Source organism: Macrobrachium nipponense, chromosome 4 (genome assembly GCF_015104395.2).
Source record: "Macrobrachium nipponense isolate FS-2020 chromosome 4, ASM1510439v2, whole genome shotgun sequence".
NCBI lineage: Eukaryota > Metazoa > Arthropoda > Malacostraca > Decapoda > Palaemonidae > Macrobrachium > Macrobrachium nipponense.
The window spans coordinates 94,227,312-94,248,809 of NC_061100.1; the positions used below are offsets into that span (position 1 = coordinate 94,227,312).

At 44.0% G+C, this 21,498-nt stretch overlaps 1 protein-coding gene across 1 annotated transcript in view; it reads left to right on the forward strand.

Annotated features, from left to right (window-relative positions):
• The window catches only part of LOC135211029 (protein MMS22-like), a 165,098-nt gene that overhangs the window by 126,949 nt on the left and 16,651 nt on the right, over nucleotides 1-21,498 (forward strand). Inside the window, exons 18-19 of the mRNA XM_064244063.1 lie at nucleotides 2,772-2,894; nucleotides 3,889-4,076. Of these exons, the coding sequence (XP_064100133.1) occupies nucleotides 2,772-2,894; nucleotides 3,889-4,076 (311 nt within the window). The remainder of the gene's footprint in view (nucleotides 1-2,771; nucleotides 2,895-3,888; nucleotides 4,077-21,498) is intronic.

The following is a 21,498-nucleotide window of genomic DNA, read 5'->3' on the forward strand; positions in this document are numbered from 1 at the left end:
AAAGTATTATATTAGAAACCATTTTATTAATTTCAATGTGTGGACAGATAAGTTACCACAGTTAGTCATAATATTATCAAGATCGTCATGCCCTCCAATACGATGAAACTCAAAAGGACCTCTGAAATTTTACCACTCATATCTGTCACATGCTTCATCTTCTACACATCTCAACTTGTCCCCAGCCTCTCGCTCATAGTTTTCATCCAAGTAGGTCTGGGTATTCCAATTCGTGTGGACATAGTGCTACACTTCTACGGAAGTAAATTCTTATTTATTAACCCTCTTACGCCGACTGGACGTATTTTACTTCGACATTTTTTGTCTCCCGTGTGCCGACTGGACGTATTTTACGTCGACTTACAAAAGTTTTTTTTTAAATTCGCGGAAAAATACTTATAGGCCTACCAGCCTAAAACTTTTGAATCACGTGCCTTGGGGGATGCTAGGAGTTCACGGATCAAGGTGTTGTTTTGTTTACAATCGTTACGCAGGCGCGCAAGCGCGAATTTCTTTCTTGCCGCACTAAAAAGTATCTGTGACACATCTCTGAAATTATTTCGTCACTTTGACATAATTTTTGTACCATTGTAAATTAGCCATTACATGATGTATTATATATGAAAATGTGCGCATTTTTATGTAGAATACAACAGTAAAATACTCATGATTGTAGCTTTTATCAGTTTTGAGATATTTTCATATAAATAACGATAATTGCCAAAATTTCAACCTTCAGTCAACTTTGACTCTACCGAAATGGTCGAAAAATGCAATTGTAAGCTAAAACTCTTATATTTTAGTAATATTCAATCATTTACCTTAATTTTGCAACTAATTGGAAGTCTCTAGCACAATATTTCGATTTATGGCAAATTTATGAAAAAACTTTTTCCTTACGTCCGCGCGGTAACTCTTCCGAAAAAATCATACATGCGATTGTGGTAATGTTTGCACCATTTTAAAATTAGCCGTTATATAAAGTTTCATATATGGAAATGTGCGCAATTTCATGCACAATACAACTAAAAACAACCTATGGTTGTAGCTTTTATCAGTTTTGAGATATTTTATCATATAAAATAACGATAATTGCCAAAATTTCAACCTTCGGTCAACTTTGACTCTACCAAAATGGTCGAAAAACGCAATTGTAAGCTAAAACGCTTATATTCTAGTAATATCCAAGCATTTAACTTCATTTTCCAACAAATTGGAAGTCTCTAGCACAATATTTCGATTTATGGTGAATTTATGAAAAATATAACATTTTCTTTACGTCCGCGCGGTAACTCTTCCGGAAAAATCATACGTGCGATTGTGGTAATGTTTGCACCATTTTAAATTAGCTGTTACATAAAGTTTTATATATGAAAATGTGCGCAATTTCATGTAGAATACAACAAAAAATAATTGAAGGTTGTAGCTTTTCTCATTTTTGAAATATTTGCATATAAATCACGATAAATAGAAAAAAAACCATGTTCGGTCAACTTTGACTCTACCGAAATGGTCAAAAAACGCAATTGTAAGCTAAAACTCTTACAGTCTAGTAATATTCAGTCATTTATCTTCATCTTGAAACAAATTCGAAGTCTCTAACAAAATATTTAGATTTATGGTGAATTTTAAAAAAATCTTTCCTTCCCTCCGCGCGCGGATTCTCCGCCACAAATCTCCGAAATACGTACGTCCCATTCTCGGAATATTTGCTCCGTTTCATATTAGGCATTTCATAGAGTTTTATATATGTAAATGTGCGCAATTTTATGTAGAATTAAACGAAAAATATTTGAAGGTTGTAGCTTTTCTTATTTCTGAAATAATTGCATATAAAAAATATGTATATAAAAAAATTTGACATTCGGTCAACTTTAACTCGTCAGATATGGTTGAAAACTGCAATTGTAAGCTAATACTCTTACAGTATAGTAATATTCAATCATTTTTCTTCATTTTGAAAGAAATTGGAAGTCTCTAGGACAATATTTAGATTTATGGTGAATTTTTGAACAAAAATATTTGTTTACGTCCGCGCGTTACGAATTCATGCATTATATTGTGATAATATTTTCTCTGTGTTGCTTTTATTGTTTTACAATGTGTTTTATACCAAAATGATCGCAATTTAGTGTACATTACAACGAAAAAAAGTAACTTGTTACCTTTAACAGTTTTGCGCACAGCGCGATTTGAATACAATTATATGTGAAATTTCGTTTTTGCGCTATCATATATTGCATTATTTATATATGATAATGATATTTTTTTTTCATTTCTGATGGTTGCATACTAAACTTCAGCCAATGAAAAAAAAAGGAGCCAAAAATTAACTCTTAATCTTGAAAACTAAGCGCACTGTGATTTTTTGAAAAAAATATTTTTTCCGCTTCCGCGCTCACTCTGAAACACCTCCGCACACAGGAGACAATTTTTTTTTTACCGCTTCGGCGTAAGAGGGTTAACCAAGCACTGTATAAGGCAGGTTGTTAAGTTATAGTTTCATCATTAATGTCACTGAGTTCTAGAATCTCTTGACGCTAATAGTGACTCATATAATGCAGGCTTATTTTTAGACAGATATTAAAATCAGTTATACATAATAGGTTGGGACTTATATAAAAAAAAAACCTGTTTTTGGGAGCTGTTGCAAATCCTCAAAAGAGTCCCACTTAGTCCCTCCCACTGGGGCTCTGCAAAAATTTGCATTTTCTTGTATGATTTGATTTATGTACCAATTCATGTATTTATAACCAGATTATTTATGTCAGATGTGCCTTCATGATGCTGACATACAAGAGGAAAATCTTCACGATTTGCGCAGCACATTTTTAGAAGTTGTTCGGGATAATTACTTCGAAAAACCAGGTGTCAGCAACGTACATCATCAGATAGTAAGTAGTCTCCTACCTTAATGCATTAAATGCACCCATATTGGCTTCTTCCATACCTGCACTATGCCTTCAACTATACCCTTTTTCTTTCAGTGCTAAAGAGTGAATATATGAAATCACAAATTCAAAAAAGTGCTCATAAAACTGCAGTGTTTGGATGGCTGTACTTTCAAGTACTAAGCAGTATGGGATGTAAAATACTAATTGAATTGCGTCTGCTCAACTAGGCAGGCCTATGTACCGTACACATGGCAATGATTTTGTTTATAAAACTCAGTCAGCTAATGATTTTGAGAATGTAAACATTACCAGAATGCAAATGTTGCATTGATTCTATTTTATAATATTGTAATGCGTACATGTAATGTAATTAGGTATAGTAAGTAAAACAAGTTTTATTAAGATTATCATTAAATATCATTAAATTTAACTGAACTACCTAAAATTTCAGGTTTAGAGCATTTAGCATCTATTGCAAATAAGGAATTTTAACATGGTTCCATGTGCTCAAAAGCACATCTTTACTTCCAGTTAGCTATATACATACAGGAGTTCATCAGGAGCTAGTTCCTCTTTACCTAGATTTCAATTCAGGCTTTTTAACTGATGGGCTTATTGTCAGAAGAATTTTAATTTTAAAAGAAAAAAATTAATTTTAAACCTCTCATGCAATGATTACCTTACATATTACAGTATTACTCTTCTGAGTACTTGTAGTTACAACCAAGATTACAGCAATGCAGTTCTTACCTGCCCTGACCAAATCCTTTAGATGGAGTATATGTTTTAGTTCTCTAGTCAACAGAATTTCTTGTTATAAGTTAGAAGTTGAATGTGAAATATTCACAAAGCCCATTAATGATGGCTTCACATTGATAAAATTATTGTTGGATTGAAAATGGTATGTGATTGTTTATTGGTATTACAGAAATGTACTTTTTTTTCTCTTTCTGAATGTACTTAAACAGAGACTACGCCATGCTTCTTCCCTTAGGTAATATCACTGCTGTTAGAAATTATGGCTCGAAATTCAAGTGAATGGGTGACTAGATTAACCACAGTCCTATTGCACCCTTTACTGGAGTTGTTGCTAGCAGTGGAAGACCAAGTCACCAAGCGAATGGCCACAGATTACCTACAAAAGTTGCTCATGGAAGCACAAGAACAAAATTCACCCTCAAGGTATGAAAGAAATGCAGTCGATATTGGTTGTTTTTAAAGATCTTAGTTTCATAAGTACAGTGGTACCTCGAGATACGAAATTAATCCATTCCGAGGCGCCCTTCGTATCATGAGTTTTTCATATCTTGAACCGCATTTTACATGTAAAATGGCTAATCCGTTCCAAGCCCTCCAAAAACACCCCAGTAAATTTCATAATAAAGCTAAATTTACTTATAAACAATGAAATACTACAACAATTTGGACCATACAATACCTAACTTAATACATACTGCTAATTACCTGTAAATAAAGTGTATTAGTGTACATGGTATACAAGAAATACTGTACATACATACGTACGTATGTAGTAAAATGTGGAAGCTTACCTTTCGAATGAGGCTATCTCCCCAAGGTTCGACAGAGGAGGACAAACGGCAGATACGTACACTTAACTTTACGAAACACACAAAAAAATGTCAGAAAAACAATCTAAACTTTACAAAACACATTAACAAAACTGTAACACTTAACTTTACAAAAAACTTAAAATTAATTTTTTTTTTTTTTTTATATACTTTACATATTTTACAAAGTTTCAATTTCTTCACCACCGAATGGATGCTAGTCCGTTTATGGAATTTTTCGAACCACCCATGCGAAGCCTTGAACTCTGGGGTTGCCGTCGATGTCCCCTCTCCTCCGTCGTCTTCGGCTTGGGTAATCAAATTGCCGAAAATAGCACTGGCCTTCTGGCAGATTGCCGTCTCGGTTATCGTATCGCCATCGATTTCTTTGTCCTCAATCCATAGAAGAAGCAGCCTTTCCATTTCATCATGCACATGGCTCCTCTTGTTGGACAAAATAGTCACGCCCTTGGAAGGTGTAGCTGCTTTGATGGCTTCCTTCTGCGTAAGGATGGTGCCTATCGTTGACGGATTTCGGCCGTAATTCCTTAGCGATCACACTCAACCGCAAGCCAGCTTCATACTTTTTATTATCTCCATTTTTGTCTGCATAGAAAGCATTCTCTTCTTTCTGTGAACTTCAGCAACTTTCTTGGGACCCAAGACTATACTGTACATAATTAAGTTATGTAGTATGTATACTAATTAAGTTCTCACACAACACGATAAAGTAGCACAACGAAATCACTAACACGAATTTACGTTAACAAACGAAATCGTATATGTGAACGAACGAATTCTGCGTGCGTACGATAACACTGGTGAGAAGCAATGGCTGAAGAAGAACGCTGCTATGTACTAGTACGTAGATGCATGATGGGAGGGATGATGACCAATAGGAGAGAAGGATCTCATGGCGGTGACTAGCATCAGGAACCAATGGAGAGTGGGGAGGATGGTGGCGAGTCTACTCAGTTGGCGGTGCGCGAGTTTCAAAATTGTTATTGTTGGTCCAGGCAAATCTCGGACTTTACAGCAACAACCTTTCGTATCTTGAGCAATTTTCGTATGTAGAGCTGTAAAATTTTTCGTATTTGGTTTCGTATCTCGAGTTTTTCGTAAGTTGAGCCTTTCGTATCTCGAGGTACCACTGTATTAGCTAGTCATTTTAATGAAAGTTTAGCCATATTATAATATTTTATACTTATCTTTCAACTGAAATCTATATACAGCACAGTCAACATTTCTGAAGAAAAGTTGTTTAATCGTGAACCTTCACTTGAACATAGCCTGTGTTGCATGGAGATCCCAGACAGTTCCACTGTAAGAGGAAAAAGCTTCTGTAGCTTGTTGCACGATTCCTCAAGTCCACAGTAATGAAATTCATTTGTGTTAGACTGACTGCTGCACTTCCTACAAGCTTCCATGGGTTCCAGACATTGGAATTCATTGCTGTTTCTAGTTTTCATTGTCAGTTTACTGTATTTGATATTTTATGTCATTCCTTCATCTAATAAAGGGATTTTGACGTAAGGAAAAATCTATTTCTGGGCGATTGGCTCGTGTCGCCAGCGAAATATCCTTTAATCTATTATTTCTAGGGTAAATGTACTAACACATACCAGAGAATAAATAAAATAAAGAAAAAGGTCAGTATAACTGACTCGCTCACCCTCCAAGAGGGTGTCGGTATGAACACTAGGCGAGTGAGACCACTACCACGAGCCAAATGCCAATAGAAATCTCCCACTCACTCATGAGGAGAGCCGACCCACAGAGTGAGCAGCTCGTACTACTACTACTTCATCCCATGCTGCCGACTGCTGCGCCTCTGGTGGCCATCCTGAAGTTAGCAGGACAATCTTGGGCGAAGGATGGGTAGGTGGGATTTTCGCTGGCGACACGAGCCAATCGCCCAGAAATAGATTTTTCCTTACGTCAAAATCCCTTTTCTGGGCTCAGCTCGTGTCGCTGCGCGAAAATCGTACCAGAGAAATAGCACAAGATTGTAAACAAAGTAATAAAATAAATCAGAATAGGTCTCAAATAAAAGAGAAAATAAATATAAAAAAGAATATAATTGCTAAAAGATACAAATACACAGTGATACAAAAAGAAATAGAAAAGCTTAGAATTACCCTAATTCTAATCATGTTTCTTATCAATAAGGTAATTTACATAAGTACAGAGGTAAAAATATCTTACATGTAACAAAATGGTATCTGTGTAAAGGCATGTATCAAAAATATAATAGCAATTAAAATAATCAAATGAACAAATTAATCAACAATGATAATATATAAGGAATGTATATGACTTAATATACAAAAACCCGTAACCATTATAAATAAGATGTATCCCCTAGCATAAAAATAAGGGGGTAACATCCATGAGATCAATATCCATAATCATCTGTGAGTGTCCCTAGCAAAAAAATAAGGGGCACCCACTACATCATCATAAAAGCAGCTAAGACACACAAGGTGAATGTAAGTGAACACGGCAGGAATAGACGAACTGTTGGGTGAGGCAGGTAGAAAGGAGGACTGAATCTTCTACTACAAATTAAACTAGAGTCAGGGTTGGAAACTATGTTACCCGCTGCTACTGCTGAAAATTTCAGAGCTTCCAAGGACTTAAGGTAATGACGTTTGAAACACTGTCGGCGATTTCCATCCGGTATACTTTTTCAACTCATCGAAGTTCATATGTTGGAAATAATTAATTGAGGTGGCTACTGCCCTGACATCATGTGCTTTCGGGAAAGAGTCAGGATTGGCTTGCTTAATAAAGTACAGGATTTGTTGCCTGATGCCTTTAATGGATAAAGTTCCACCTTTTTCCCTCTTAAAGAGGGGACCCGATGAGGATGAGGAGGTCCTGGACAGAAAGGCTCGTAAGGTTGTAACTGGGCAAAGAGATACATCTTGTGGAAGGGGTAGTACCTTCCAAGGTTCCCACCTCATCAAAGGATCTTCATTCTTTGCTAAAAAGCTACGTTCCGGAGAAAGTAGGACTTCCCCTGTGGGAAGGAAGTTGAAATATGATCCGGATCTCTGGATAAAGCCGACAGTTCTGAAATTCTTGCTCCTGAAGCTAAGCTTAATAAAAACAGGTTTTTCTTAAGAGCATTATAAACGAGGCATGTGTCATTATCGGTTTCTGAAGCCAGTTTAGAACATCGTTTAAGAACCATGAAACTGACGTAGGCCTTACAGAAGGTCTAAGTCTAGCACATGCCTTAGGAATAGACGAGAAGTAGGAATCCGTCAAGTCTATGTTGAACCCAAATTGAAATATCTTTTCAAGGCTGACTTGTTTGTCGTAATCGTGCTAGGCTGCTAAACCTTTTTCAAATAAGGATCTGAAAAAGGATATAGCAGAATAACTGTCATGATTCTAATATCTGATTCTCTCAGGAAGATTGCTAACTTTTTGACAGCAGCATCATACTGTCTCAAAGTTGAATCCCTTTTATCGGATTCCAAGAAGAGAATATTCTGAGGGTCAATATTCGCATCTCTTTTTGCCGCAAACTTCATGAAATCCATAAAGTTAGGTTTTGAAAATCCCTGAGGAAGCGAACACAGTCTTCGTTTGTACTGACTGGAGAGCCTGGGATTGGGGATCCGAAGAGGACGAAGGCCCAGTTCCAGAATTAGGGGATACCAATTGCTCTTCGGCCAGTCCTGGGGTACTAGAGCCACCTGACCCTTGAATGTCCTGAGTTTTTTGTTTAAAACTTTCATGAGAAGATTCACTGGAGGAAAGACATAAATCTTCTTCCAGTTGTTCCAGTCTAGAGCCAGGGCGTCCGTGGCATAGGCCAGAGGGTCCAGGTTGGGGGCTACATAACACGGCAGTTTGTGATTCGCTTGAGATGGCGAAGAGATCCACCTGTAGCCCTGGAACTCTTTGAAGGATCCATTGGAACGAACTGTGTCCAGTGACCATTCCGACTCTAGGGGCACTGATCGGGATAACGCGTCTGCTATGACGTTTCTCACCAGCTATGTGAGTGGAGGAGAGATGCCAACTGAACTTGTCTGCCAGGGAGAAGATGGCTACCATCATGACATGATTTAGATGACGTGACTGGAGCCTCCCCTGTTTATACAATTGTACTACCACTGCGCTGTCCAGAACTAGCTTTATGTGGGAGTACTTTGGTGGGCGTAACCTTTTTAGAGTCAAGAACACTGCCATTGCCTCCAGTACGTTATATGGAACTGAACTGAACTGAGGTGACCAAGTTCCTTGAACCTTTTTGACCTGGGAATACCCTCCCCAACCGCTTAAGGACGCGTCTGTGTGGATGGTGATCCCTGGTGGAGGGAACTGAAGGGGTACTGACACTGACAAATTCTTGACTTTCGCCCACGGCCGAAGTCGATTCTTTAGAATCAGACGGACTGAGGATAGTTTGTCCCTGGACCTGACATTTTGCTCGTGAGCGCCAGATTCTGGTTAGGTCTTTCAGTTTGGCTTTCATTAAGACGTTCGTCACTGAAGCAAACTGGAGAGAACCCAGGATCCTCTCCTGAGCCCTCCTTGACGCCAGTTTGTGACTTAGAAATTGCTTGACTGACTTCGCTATTTCTTTCCTTTTGGTTGATGGAATCGACAGAGTATCGGGAGGATAGATTCCATTGAATGCCAGCCACTGAAAGTTTGACTCTGGAGTGAGTCTTGACTTGGTCCTGTTTATCTTGAAGCCTAGATATTCCAGGAACTGAATCACTTTCAGTGTAGCTCTGTTGCATTCCTCGACTGTTGAAGCCCAGATCAACCAATCGTCGAGATACGCCACTACCATAATCCCTTGTGACCTGAGTTGTTTGCACTACCACTTCCGCTAGTTTCGTGAACACCCTGGGTGCCACGTTGAGTCCGAAGGGAACTACCTTGAAGGAGAATGCCTGGTCTCCTATCTTGAAAACCCAGATATGACGGAAGTGTCTTGCAATAGGGATATGATAGTAGGCGTCTGTAAGATCGATAGAGGTGGTGACGGCCCCACGGGGAAGTAAGGTCCGCACCTGCGAGATCGTGAGCATCTTGAACTTGTCGCAGCGGATGGCTAAGTTTAAGCGGGACAAGTCTAAGATTACCCTTCTTTTTTGTGAGCCTTTCTTTGGCACGTGAACAAGCGACCTTGAAATTTTAATCTCTTGACTCTCGCTATAGCTCCTTTCTGAAGGAGGTCCTCTGCGTACTCTGTCAATTCCTTGGAAGGAAGTTGACGGAAAGGTCTGGATGGAGGGTGGGTTCGTCAACCAGCTCCAACCCAGGCCTTTTTGACACTATGCTCTGAGCCCATTCGCTGAAGTTCCACCGGTGGCGAAAGTGAAACAGCCTCCCTCCTACCTGAAGTTCTTCATTGGTTCTGGTAACCGCCTCGGCCTCCTCTGAAGTGCTTTCCCCTATTAAAGGGGCCTCCCGACCCTCTCCCACGAAAGGAACGCTTACCTCTGCCTCCCTTACCCGAGCGGTCATACTTCTGTGAAGCTTGACTCTCGAAGGCTTGATTGTAAGCTGGAGAGATGGCGTAAGAGGTGGAGGGCTGAGGCTGAGGGGATATCACATAAATTGGTTGTGATTGAGCTTTAGAAGTGGAAGGTTGGGCTGTTTGCACTAAGGGCACCGCTGGAACTTGCTGAGGAAAGCGTGGCTGCTTTTTCTGGTAAGGATGGAAACGCCCTAGGTTTCCTCTGTCCCTTACCTTTAGGTGTTAGGTCCTTGCCTTCCTCTTAGCCGTAGGCCCCAACAGGTCCTTAAGGCTCTGGTTCAGCCTCGTAGCCTCTGACTGGACTTCCTTCACCATAGCTTCTGGGAAGAGATCTGCTCCCCAGATGTTAGACGTGAGTAACCTATTCGGCTCATGTCGAATGGTTTGCCTCTTGTAGGACATGCTTCCTACAATTCGTTCTAGCAGTGGCAAACTCAAACATATCCGACTGTACCGTTTGAGTCAGGGCTTTGGTCATGAGTTTAAAAAGCGGTTCTGAGCCATAGGCTATGGTTGCTACCTCGGACATAGCCATAGAGTTAATTGACCTGGCTAATCGCGATTTCGCGTCAAATTCAGCCTGAATAAGGCTATCTGGGAGCCTGGGTAGCTTTTCACAAACTGCTCCATAGCACAGTCGGTTTGAGTTTGCCAGCTGAGAAGGTGTTTGGCAAGTCTTCCCACAATTCTCCGGCTGAGGGGAGCAACGGAGATGTGGGATCTGCTTCCTTCAATTGAGGCATGGGTTCCCCCTTCTGGGCCGCTGGGATGGTAGACCTCGCGATCTTTGTCAGGAACGGGAGCGGGGTACTCTCATCCATTGTGAAAATGGTAAAGGGACTCTTAAAAGGTTGTATCTTGGTATTAGAACAATCCATGTCCTCTAAACACCTGAGCCATTCTCTCTGAGCCTGGTCTCGTGAATAGAGGACTGTCTCCTTTGGTACCCTATCATCCCGAACCATGGCTGAAGCTGTAAGCCTTGCGTAGCCTATGAACGGAGGCTGGAGGTCTTCCGGGTAGAACTCGAAGTCCTCTATCCTTCGAGTTCCAAATTCCGGTATAGAAATGAGACCGTCTTGGAAGGGGGCGTATGACGCTACTCTCCATGGATTGTTCATCGAGAACGGAGGTAGCGAGTCATACGGAGGAAGCTGAGTTTCCACTCGTATTGGAAAGTGGAGGAGAGGCTAGAGGGCTTCTCTCAGTCCGGCTATAATGGAGTCCTGGGAAGTAATCCTATCCGACAAACGAGAGATCATTTGTTCCATGCTACTCTTTAGGGACCCAACCAGGTCGCCCACCTGTTGCAACAGGCCAGCATTGGAGTCCAAGGCCGGAGCTGCTGCGGAGGTGGAGGGGTGGCTCTGAATCGGAACCAAGGGTAGCGGAACTGGTGACTCTGCCGGAGTGCGAGATCTCTCTCTGGAGGATTTACTCCTCGAGGACTTAGAGCCGGAGCTAGAAGCTTTAGACCTGTCTGCTCCGGGATTCCAGCCGGAGACTTACGCGAGGAGGATGACGCCGAAGTCGTCTTCTTAGACGACGACGACGTCTTAGTCAAGGATTTCACTGCTTGACCCTTGACCTTAGGTCTAACCGAAGCGTCAGGAGGAGTATACAATTCATCACCTGTAAGGCCTTGGAAGGATGGAGAGGTTGCAGGAGTAGAAGAAACAGTTACGCCCAAGGGTGACCCTTGGGTGTCCACCTTACCTACCTCGACCAAACAGGTCGTCAACACCTACCATAGGTTCCACATTAATATCTAAAGTCGCGACGTCTGTGGAGATATCCTGGTCTTGGTCAGTTAATGAGGCAGCCAGCTGTTGTTGGATGAAGGCGATAGTCGGGGCCGCCTCTACTGGGTCGACGTATCCTGTCGCCTTGCCTCCGGGGAAGATTAACAGCGCCAACCGCTTCTCTAGAGTAGGGCATACCCTTGGGCGGCGTTCTTCCCAAAACCGCCGACCCAGGCCCGCAGGGTTGCCAGTGCGGTATCCCTCACTGCCGGCGCCTGGAAGAGAGGGCGTAGATTAGATTAAGAAATCACTTAAAACTAAAAACTTAAAGTAACTTAAACTTAGATGCCTTAGTTTAAAGTGGAATGATGAAAACTTAAGCACTAAAACAGAAGCGGTAGCAGCTACCGGAGATGGGATACTTACCCCTTCTAAAAGCTGGCTCACCAGATCGTAACATGGTGGTACACGTCTCATGGTACCAGACCTGGATGTCCCCGTGCAGAGTCGCGCATGGAGCATGGGACCGGCAACTTCGTGTCCACATGGGTCCTGAAGTGTGGCGGCGCATCCCGGATGCTCACAGTTGGTGGCCTGTAAGTGGGAAGACACATGAGTATCTTAAAGAATATCACTTACAGGCTAAAGGACAGAAGAACTCCGTTGCATGCCGGAGCTCGGAAAAAATTTGGGCATAACCCCCCCCCCCCCCCTGCTTCGCCTGAATAGGCTATAATCCCGGAGAGATCCGGTAAGACACGTAAGGGAGGGGGGAAGGTTTAAGGTACTTAAGATAAACTTATAGTTAATCTAATAACACTTAAACCTAAAACTCAAACGAACCGGACCAAGTCCAGTGCGTAGCGGAGTGTAGTAACTCAGCAATACGGAAAGGTTAGTAGGGACCCACTGTATGTTCCGGTCCACTCTACTGGGTTGGACTAACATCTTTCCGCTGGATGCCAGGACTCCGATCAGGAAAGGAGCCCTAGTAAGGTGGGAAAGAGCGAGAAGACATACAGGCTCGAGCGAACACGGAGCGACAAGGAGCAACGGATGGGGGGAAAGGCCAGTACCCCCCACCACATTACCACCCGGCCGGACCGAGAAGCCGGAGAGGTCGAATCCAGTCTGGGTCTGTCCCGTCTCCCTGGCCCCTCCGCCTGGGGGGAGAGAGGGAAGCAGGCTCGGGTATGTGGAGCGAGCATGGGCAGACCGACCCACCCTCCCCCGACTCTATGGAAGAGCGGGAGGGGGGGGGAAGGTGACTGGGCAGGCGTCTGGCTGTCTCGTGATCGCGTAGTGACCACGAGGCGGTAAGACAAAAAACAAAACAACTAAGCCTAGGACAAACCAACTGATCAGAGAGATGCTATCGGGAAGACAACTGAACTGAAAAGCAGTAGCATAAAGGCCCACTGGGCCCAAACCAACTGATCAGAGAGATGCTAAAGGAAGCAACGAACTGATGAGCGGTAGTATAGGGCTCATTGAGCCAGGACCTAGGCTAAGCCAGACGCCTAACTAACCTAACCATAACAAAATACATGGTACAATTAAATAAAAATAAAAGAAAGAAAACAATATAGTAGGAGAAAAAATCCAGGAGTGTTACGACTAACCCGAAGGAAAGTCTACCACTCAAGCTAGTCAGAGGCCGATACTAAGAGCCGGGACTAGGGTCTGGAAAGAGAAGCCTACATAAGGTAAAAGACATGCATGCATGACAAATTGAGTAGACAGTACCCTAAGTAAAACGATAATTAATATAGAGCGTACATAGATAAGGGGATGTTTCTAGGTATGGGAGACCAAGAACGAACCCACCACGAGGCAGAACCATGCTGCCATGCTTCCGACCCAGAGTTCGTATTTATACTAAAAAACGGCAAATACTGACTCAGGGCCGGAAAAAACCAACTAACCATAATACTGAGTACCTTAACTTAGCTGCTGCGATAGCTGCACGCTCCATTATAGATAAATCCAACGAAAGGGCACAAAAAACACACAGAGAGAAAAATAGCACGTGTGACTCGTGTGCGCTAACTGAAAAGGATGGCCACCAGAGGCGCAGCAGTCGGCAGCATGGGATGGAGTAGTAGTAGTACGAGCTGCTCACTCTGTGGGTCGGCTCTCCTCATGGAGGGTTTTTGTAGTGGGAGATTTCTATTGGCATTTGGCGTCGTGGTAGTGGTCTCACTCGCCTAGTGTTTCATACCGACACCCTCTTGGACGGGTGAGCGAGTCAGTTATACTGACCCTTTTTCTTTATTTTATTTATTCTCTGGTATGTGTTAGTACATTTACCCTAGAAATAATAGATTAAAGGATATTTCGCGCAGCGACACGAGCTGAGCCCAGAAATATAATTTTTTGTGGAAAGTGATGTTTGTTCCGATACGTAATACAAACCATCGGTCCTTTAACAATAGGAAGTAGCTAGCGGCAGCTGGAACGGTCGTAAGCTTCGAACAAGGGGAGAACGGTAGTTAACTGCTTGTCCGACAGTCGCGCGCCGTGCAACTGGGAGATAAACAAATCACTTTTGCTTTCGGCCGCGGGTGTGAAGGACGTGTTCGTCATCGCTCTCTGCCCGCTTCATCGTCGTATGCTTTGTTTATATTGTGTTTTCTACTAATGGTTTGTTTGACTTGAAAATGAAACTAAGTACAGGCGGTCCCCGGGTTACGACGGTTCCGGCTTACGACGTTCCGAGGTTACGACGCTTTTTCTTAAATATTCAATGGAAAAATCCGTCCTGGGTTATGACGCTTGTTCCGAGGTTACGACGCTGACGCTTCCGACGCTCCGAGTTAACGACGCTTTTAAAAACGGAATACTATAATAAAAATCCTTTATAGTTTAGCACAGTATATTAATAAAAATAAGTTTCTGGTTAGATTACAAAAAAAATTTTATTTTTGAGATTTATGATGATTTTCGACACTTTTTATGTTGTATTTTTCTATGTTTTTTTAGTGACGCCTCATATGCGGAACTAGTTTCCGAGCGAATGAATACATACTAGTTTACATATAACAGTCCAAAAGCGCAAATAATGAAAAAATCATTGCTTGTTTCCAGTAATAATAACAAAACGAAGTTTCTGGTTAGATTACAACGCAAATTCCAAGTATCCAAAGAGAGACATTATCCAGTAATTTGATCAGAGAGAGAGAGAGAGAGAGAGAGAGAGAGAGAGAGAGAGAGAGAGAGAGAGAGAGAGAGAGAGAGAGAGAGAGAGAGGCGTCTTCCGACGCTCCGAGTTAAGGACAGAGAAGTGTTCGATTTCGTTAAACGGCCTCTGACTCATGCCAGTAAATGTTTTGTTGATACTAATAATATAAGCCTATTTAAAGATACTTTTACTTTAATTAGTCTATATGATACGTAAATAGTAATCAACTGTTCTTGTAGCCCTCAATATTTGGCAAATCGAAGTATCCAAAGAGAGACATATCCAGTACGTAATTTGATCAGAGAGAGAGAGAGAGAGAGAGAGAGAGAGAGAGAGAGAGAGAGAGAGAGAGAGAGAGAGAGAGAGGGGGGGACGCTTTGGCAACAATGGTCTCGGGGGTTTTTATAGCTTCCTTCTGCTTGATGATCGTGGATATTGTAGAAGGATTTCGACCATACTCGTTTGCCAAATCGACGATACGAACGCCACGTTCAATGCTTTGCTATAATTTCATGTTTTGCTTCATCGAAATAATTTTCTTGGGTTTTTTCTTATCACCTGCTTTGTCTTTAGCTTTGAGACCCATGGTTAATAATAAAATGACAAAATAACACGAAAAATAGGCGCAAATACAACTAACTAAACAACGACGTGTTAACATGCAGCACCAACAAACAAACAGACTGAACGCCATTTATCGGTCGCCTATACAACTAACACTCATCGCAAAATCGTATCTCAAATATTTCGTTGTATATCAAAGCTTGTATTTTCGCAAATTTTCTGTTATATCTCAAAACATTCGTATATTAGGGCAATCGTATGTCAAGTTTCCAATGTAATTTGATCAGAGAGAGAGAGAGAGAGAGAGAGAGAGAGAGAGAGAGAGAGAGAGAGAGAGAGAGAGAGAGAGAGAGAGACTTTATTGGCAACAATGGTCTCGGGGATTGACGTAACGTTATTTTCTGAACAGATAGGACAGAGAAGTGTTCGTTTCATTAAACGGCCTCTGACTCATGGCAGGAAATGTTTTGTTGATACTAATATATAAGCCTATTTAAAGATACATTTACTTTAATTAGTCTATATGATACGTAAATAGTAATCAGCTGTTCTTGTAGCCCTCAAGATTTTGCAAAATCACTCCAGGTTGTACATAAAACTTCAAGAATGTAGTGTCACCAGAGGATTACAATAGTTTTTACCTTCAAGAACCAGCATTCTTTTATGAAAATAACTCCAGGTTGTACATAAAACTACAGGAAACAACATGTAGTGTAACCAAAGGATTACAAGTAAGGTTTTTATAACTTTTTATTAGTTTAAGACATATTTCCAAGCTTCGTTCCGGCTTACGACGATTTTCGGCTTACGACGCGTCTCAAGAACGGAACCCCCGTCGTAACCCGGGGACTGCCTGTACACTGTTTTCATTTTCATTACTTAATTATGAATCAACATGGAGCTATCGCCGTGGATGCTGCGATTTCCTCTCTTTTCATGAATTGAACCCTTGAATTGTGTCTCGGTGCCGAGGGCGGGCGCGCTTGCGCCGAGTCATGTATTTTGGGCGAAAGTGTGTAATTGAAAATGTAAGTACTCTTTTCATTATATTTTTGCCCTGTGTGTTCGTTGCCGAGAGCTTGATTGCGCTCGGCACGAGCCTCTTATTTCGTATGATAGAATGCAATGAAAGTGGATTCGCAATTGCAGTATTCTTTTCATTTTCATTTATTTATTTGCATCAATTTTAATTTGGATCAATTTCCGCTCTTACCCGGGAATTGATCTTTACGAATTATTTTCTGTGAAAGTGAAATCGCAAGTGCAGTATTCTGTTTCATTTTCATATATATAGATAGCATCATATTATTATGGATCAAGTTTCCGCTCTTACCCGGGAATTGATCTTTTCCCCTTTAAGTTCTATGAAGTGAATCGCAAGTGCAGTATTCTGTTTCATTTTCACTGCTGTGCGGGAGTAGGGGAAGCGAAGGTCTGCCAGGAAGTCGTTGGAAAGCTCTCCCGCGACTCCCTTGGTATCCGATTCTTCGTCTTCTTTCCTGCCCCCCGCTGAGCTTCCTCGTTGTATTTTGTATTTGGGGTCTTCCTTGCGTTCGGGGTGGGACATGTCTTCCCTCCGTGCATGAGGGAACCCCTCTTACTAATCTATCTGTGCTACCGCAGGTGCTACATCCGTGGGAGACGACCTTGGACAGGTATGGACCACTGCGGCGGCAGGGCGTGCCTAGCATCCACGGGCTGCTGCAGCGTCTAGGACGGTCTCCACTACTACCTCCACGGCCGCTTATGCTGGCAACTCAGGATGACGAGTCAGCGAGAGCTCAAGCTCAGCTACTACGTATTGAACTGCCTGATAGCAGCTCAGTATCAGCTGGGCCTCCGAGATGCACGGTCAGTTGTCTCTCTCTCCCCTGCTTTGATTGACTACCGAACCGTATCTCTGCCCAACAATCATGGACTTAGGTTTCTGATTAACGGGGATTCTCGCAATAATGAAGGACCATCTACTGCTGTGACGCTCGATTCCATCGCCTTCGACATTGCGAGAATTTTCAACAGAGATATCTCTTGGACTTTCGTCTTTCTGTTTACCGCACGGTAACAGAAGTCTGTACTAGTCTCCCGCTGCATCGCACTGCGATAATGCGAATGATTTTGCAGACATCTGAGTTTGTCTTCAAAATATCTCGTATTCGTAGGTGTACAATTGTTCATTGTTCACCCCGAATCAACAGATGTGTCAGAAGACATCGCCTACTCTCCGACCTGACAGCTCTACTTCCAAATGTTCAGCCCACGAGAAGCAGTCCTTCAGGCGGCTCTCCCCTGTGTTTTCATTACTGAAGAACGCCCCGCTTTCATTGCAACTACGACTTCTCACCGGACAGCAATGAAAATAGCGGTTAGCGTTTTCAGTCATTTGTAAGCACAGGTTATGAATCTTGAGAATCCTTCTCTCGATTCGTCTGTGAAGACGTAGGTTGCATTCAATGTCTACCTTCGTCTTCAACGGCACATAGTGTTGTATCTCCTTAGCTGAGATTCAACAACTATGAGAAGGTCTTGCCTTCAGGGACCTCGGTCTCTAGAAGGCAACTGACTTTTGCCTGTTGGGCACATGCCTTAAGAGAAACATCACCTTGCCGTCCGGCATTGGTGACAAACAAATACATTATTTGTTTGGTCTCTCGGCATAACCCTTTTAAAGGCGAAGGTCATGTGACTTACTCGGATGCTTGGACAACTTGCCTCACTTACGATACCGAACCAGTCAGTCGGCAGCTGTCAGAGCGCCCGAGTCAGTTACGAACTACGCTGTGGACTTAGTTCGGTTGTTACAGAGCAATCATTACTTCATCTTAATAGCTTGTCACAGTACCCATACCATTGACAGCCACCATGGAGTGTCGGTGTCCTATCCACTACCGAGAACTTCGCTGCATGGGGATAGGAGGATGCGAGACTCTTCGTGGCAAACGGACAGACCAGTATGGGTACTGGACATCACCGAAGTCGAGAAGAGGGATAGGTCATGCGACTATTCCCTTCTTTTCCTCTGAGGAAACTGTATGACTTCTCCTGCAAAGTCAAGCATCCAGGGGATGGGGATCCGTGACGCTCAATTTCGTACCGAACTTCGTAGCGAAGACTCAGAACCCTTTGGTCCCTGACGATCGGTTCGAGTCGTTCACAATCCCCTCCCTAATGGACTTCACCACCTTCGATGCGAAGGAGATGCTGCTTTGTCCGCAAGAACTTCTCCGTGGCGCAGGTACTGAAGGCAGGGGTCTGGTCCAACCAGACCACATGCACCTCCTTCTACCTTCGAGATATTGCCCACAGGTCCTTGGATCTTTTTCCTTGGGACCCGTGGTGGCTGCTCAACACGTTGTGTAGCGAACCCAGACCCTCGCAGGCTGAACAGCATTGAGTCATGGTGTGACCGTAAGAATGGATGAGTGAATGAGAGTGTGACTGGCTCCTCTTCCCATCTTTTTCTTCCCCTCTATCTGTGGGTAGAGGGACACGGTCGTCACCCTGCTGGATAAGGAACGAGATGCAGGCGTGAAGCTTAACTCAACAGAGCCCCCATCCTATCCCATTTCAACTAGGGTAGGAGCGTATATCCACCACTTCCATCCAACAAAGGGGGGAGGAGATAGGTGGATGCCAGCTTGAGACAAACCCATACTTTATGTTGCCTCTTGCAAACAGGAACAAGTTCTTGCTTGCTGGTACGAAGAGATACGCTTGCCTCTCTCTTAGTACTCGGCCCAGAGGTCTGACCATTGATCCTGCGGTGCACACCCCGATCAATCGGACAGAGGCTTGGATCCCTCCCTCGCTCTTACGACCAGGGAGGCATTCCAGGGATGGACGAACACCAGTCTGTTCATCAAAAGACTCAGATTCCTCCCACCAAGAAGTGAGTCTTCCTATTGTTAAAGGACCGATGGTTTGTATTACGTATCGGAACAAATGACAATTTGTCGAAAATTGCATTTTTCCTAACTATACAAATCTGAGGTCCTTTACATATAGTCCCTCCTCATGCCACCCTCACTCTGCGTATTTTGCATGGGCCAAAAAGCAAAAGTGATTTGTTTACCTCCCACTGTCGGACAAGCAGTTAATACCGTTCTCCCTTGTTCGAAGCTTACGACCGTTCCAGCTGCCGCTAGCTACTTCATATTTTTGTTAAAGGACCTCAGGGTTTGTATTAGGTTATTCTTAAAAATGCAATTTTCGACAAATTGTCATGTTAATAAGGGTAGTAAAGTTTGTTCCGATACGTAATACAAACCTGAGGTCCTTTAACAATAGGAATGTAACTTAGCGACAGCTGAAACCGGTCGTAAGCTTTAAACAAGGGGGTTTGGTAGTTAACTGTTTGTCCGAGAGTCGGCGGTCCGCACGACTGACAGGTGAGGAATCACTTTGCTTTCAGCCGCGCTGGTTGATAGACGTGTTGTTTGCCGCTCTGCCCGCTTCTGTCGTATGCTTTGGAATACTCCTTCACTTGTGAAGATATTACTTTCTCTCTTACTAGTGTGCTTGTGTGGAAATAACGTAAGTACTTGGTTATTTTTTGTTATTTCTTGTGATTGTCTCGTGGAATGGATTCCTGCGAGCTGGAAAGACCCCCCCTGCCCCCCCTGTCAGCCGCAGATTGTGCCCTGGTGTGGAGGGCCATAAGTGTAGGGCATTTCGATCCCTTTTCGAGGTTGATCCTCATGAGTTTTGTGCTCGGTGTCGAGGGCGTGAGTGCTCTCGCGCAGAGCCGTGTGATGTGCATATTATTTGGTTGGAGGAGCAGTGGGAGCGTTATGAAGGGAGTCATCTAAGGGTTCTCCAGTTACTCCCTTGGTCACGGACACGTCTTCTTTTCTCCCTCCATCACAGCTCCTGTGTATGGCTCCTTCCCCTTCGGGGGGTGTATCTCGCTCCTTCTTTTCCCTCAATGAGTCGAGTGTAGAGGAGTGGGCGAGGTACCCCGACATGCAGTTGTGTTCGGGGTCTTCTGTTCGCTCGGGGGGGTGGGAACTGCCCCCCCCCCCCATTAACCCAACACTTTCTTCCTCAGGTTTGCCTGCCCACGGGAGACAATCTCGGCCGGGTCTGGTACTCGCTGGAGCTCCAGGGGACACCGAGCACTCAGGGGCTGCTGTGTCATCTCACGAGGGGGACCAGGCTGGTAACCCATGGCCCGGTGACTACAACCATGACTACGGTGTCCATGCCAGGGTATGCTGTGTATACACAAGGTGAGGTGACCCCGACAGCTGCTGTGCAGGCACCGCTGCCGGGTGTGCAGAGGATGGTCGTGACGCCCGCCGCCTGGTTTTCCCGCTCTTGCTCCAGCCCCTGACTACCGGTGTCCCAAGAGCTTCCCGTTGGATCTGCTGCCAGTGCCTAGGGTGCCGCTGGTTCCTGCTCCGCCTCCTGTTCCTGTGCTTGCCGCTCCTGTACCAGTTCCTGCCGCCGTTGTTTCTGCCCGTGGTATTGCTGCCCCCACCCAGGTCCTTCCGTACAGGTGCAGCCAGGCCCTGTTGCTTCGGCAACTGCCCCGGCTCCGTCCTGGATGGAGGACCTGACGGTGGTCCTGAGGAAGCTGACGAAGAAGAAGAGGAAGGTGTCGTCGTCTTCTTCGTCGTCGTCTGCTGCTGCCGCTTCCCCTTCGACTTCCGAGGCCCACAGCCGAGGAAGAAGGTAGCCTCCTCCCCCCCTAAGAAGTCTCGCTCTGAGACCTCTAAGGGTCCGTCCCACTGGGGCTTCTGCTGGTTCCTACGGGAATGGGGCCCGTCTCTCCTTCCGCAAGGAAGAAGACGGGGACCAGAGGGGTACCGGCTAACACCAGCTCGCCTGGCACCAGAGGTTCTGCCTCAATGCCAGGTACCGTCTCAGCCTCTCATTTGCGAGAGGTAGCGAGTGTCCGTGCAGCCAAGACCCAGGCAACCGAGTTCGCTTGGCGCCAGGATCCAGGCACAGAGTGGAAGACTGGCGGGAGTCGCCCAGGTGACTCCCACCAGGCCAGCGATTGCTCTCGTGGCGAGCCGCTGGTACCCAGGGTTGACGCGAC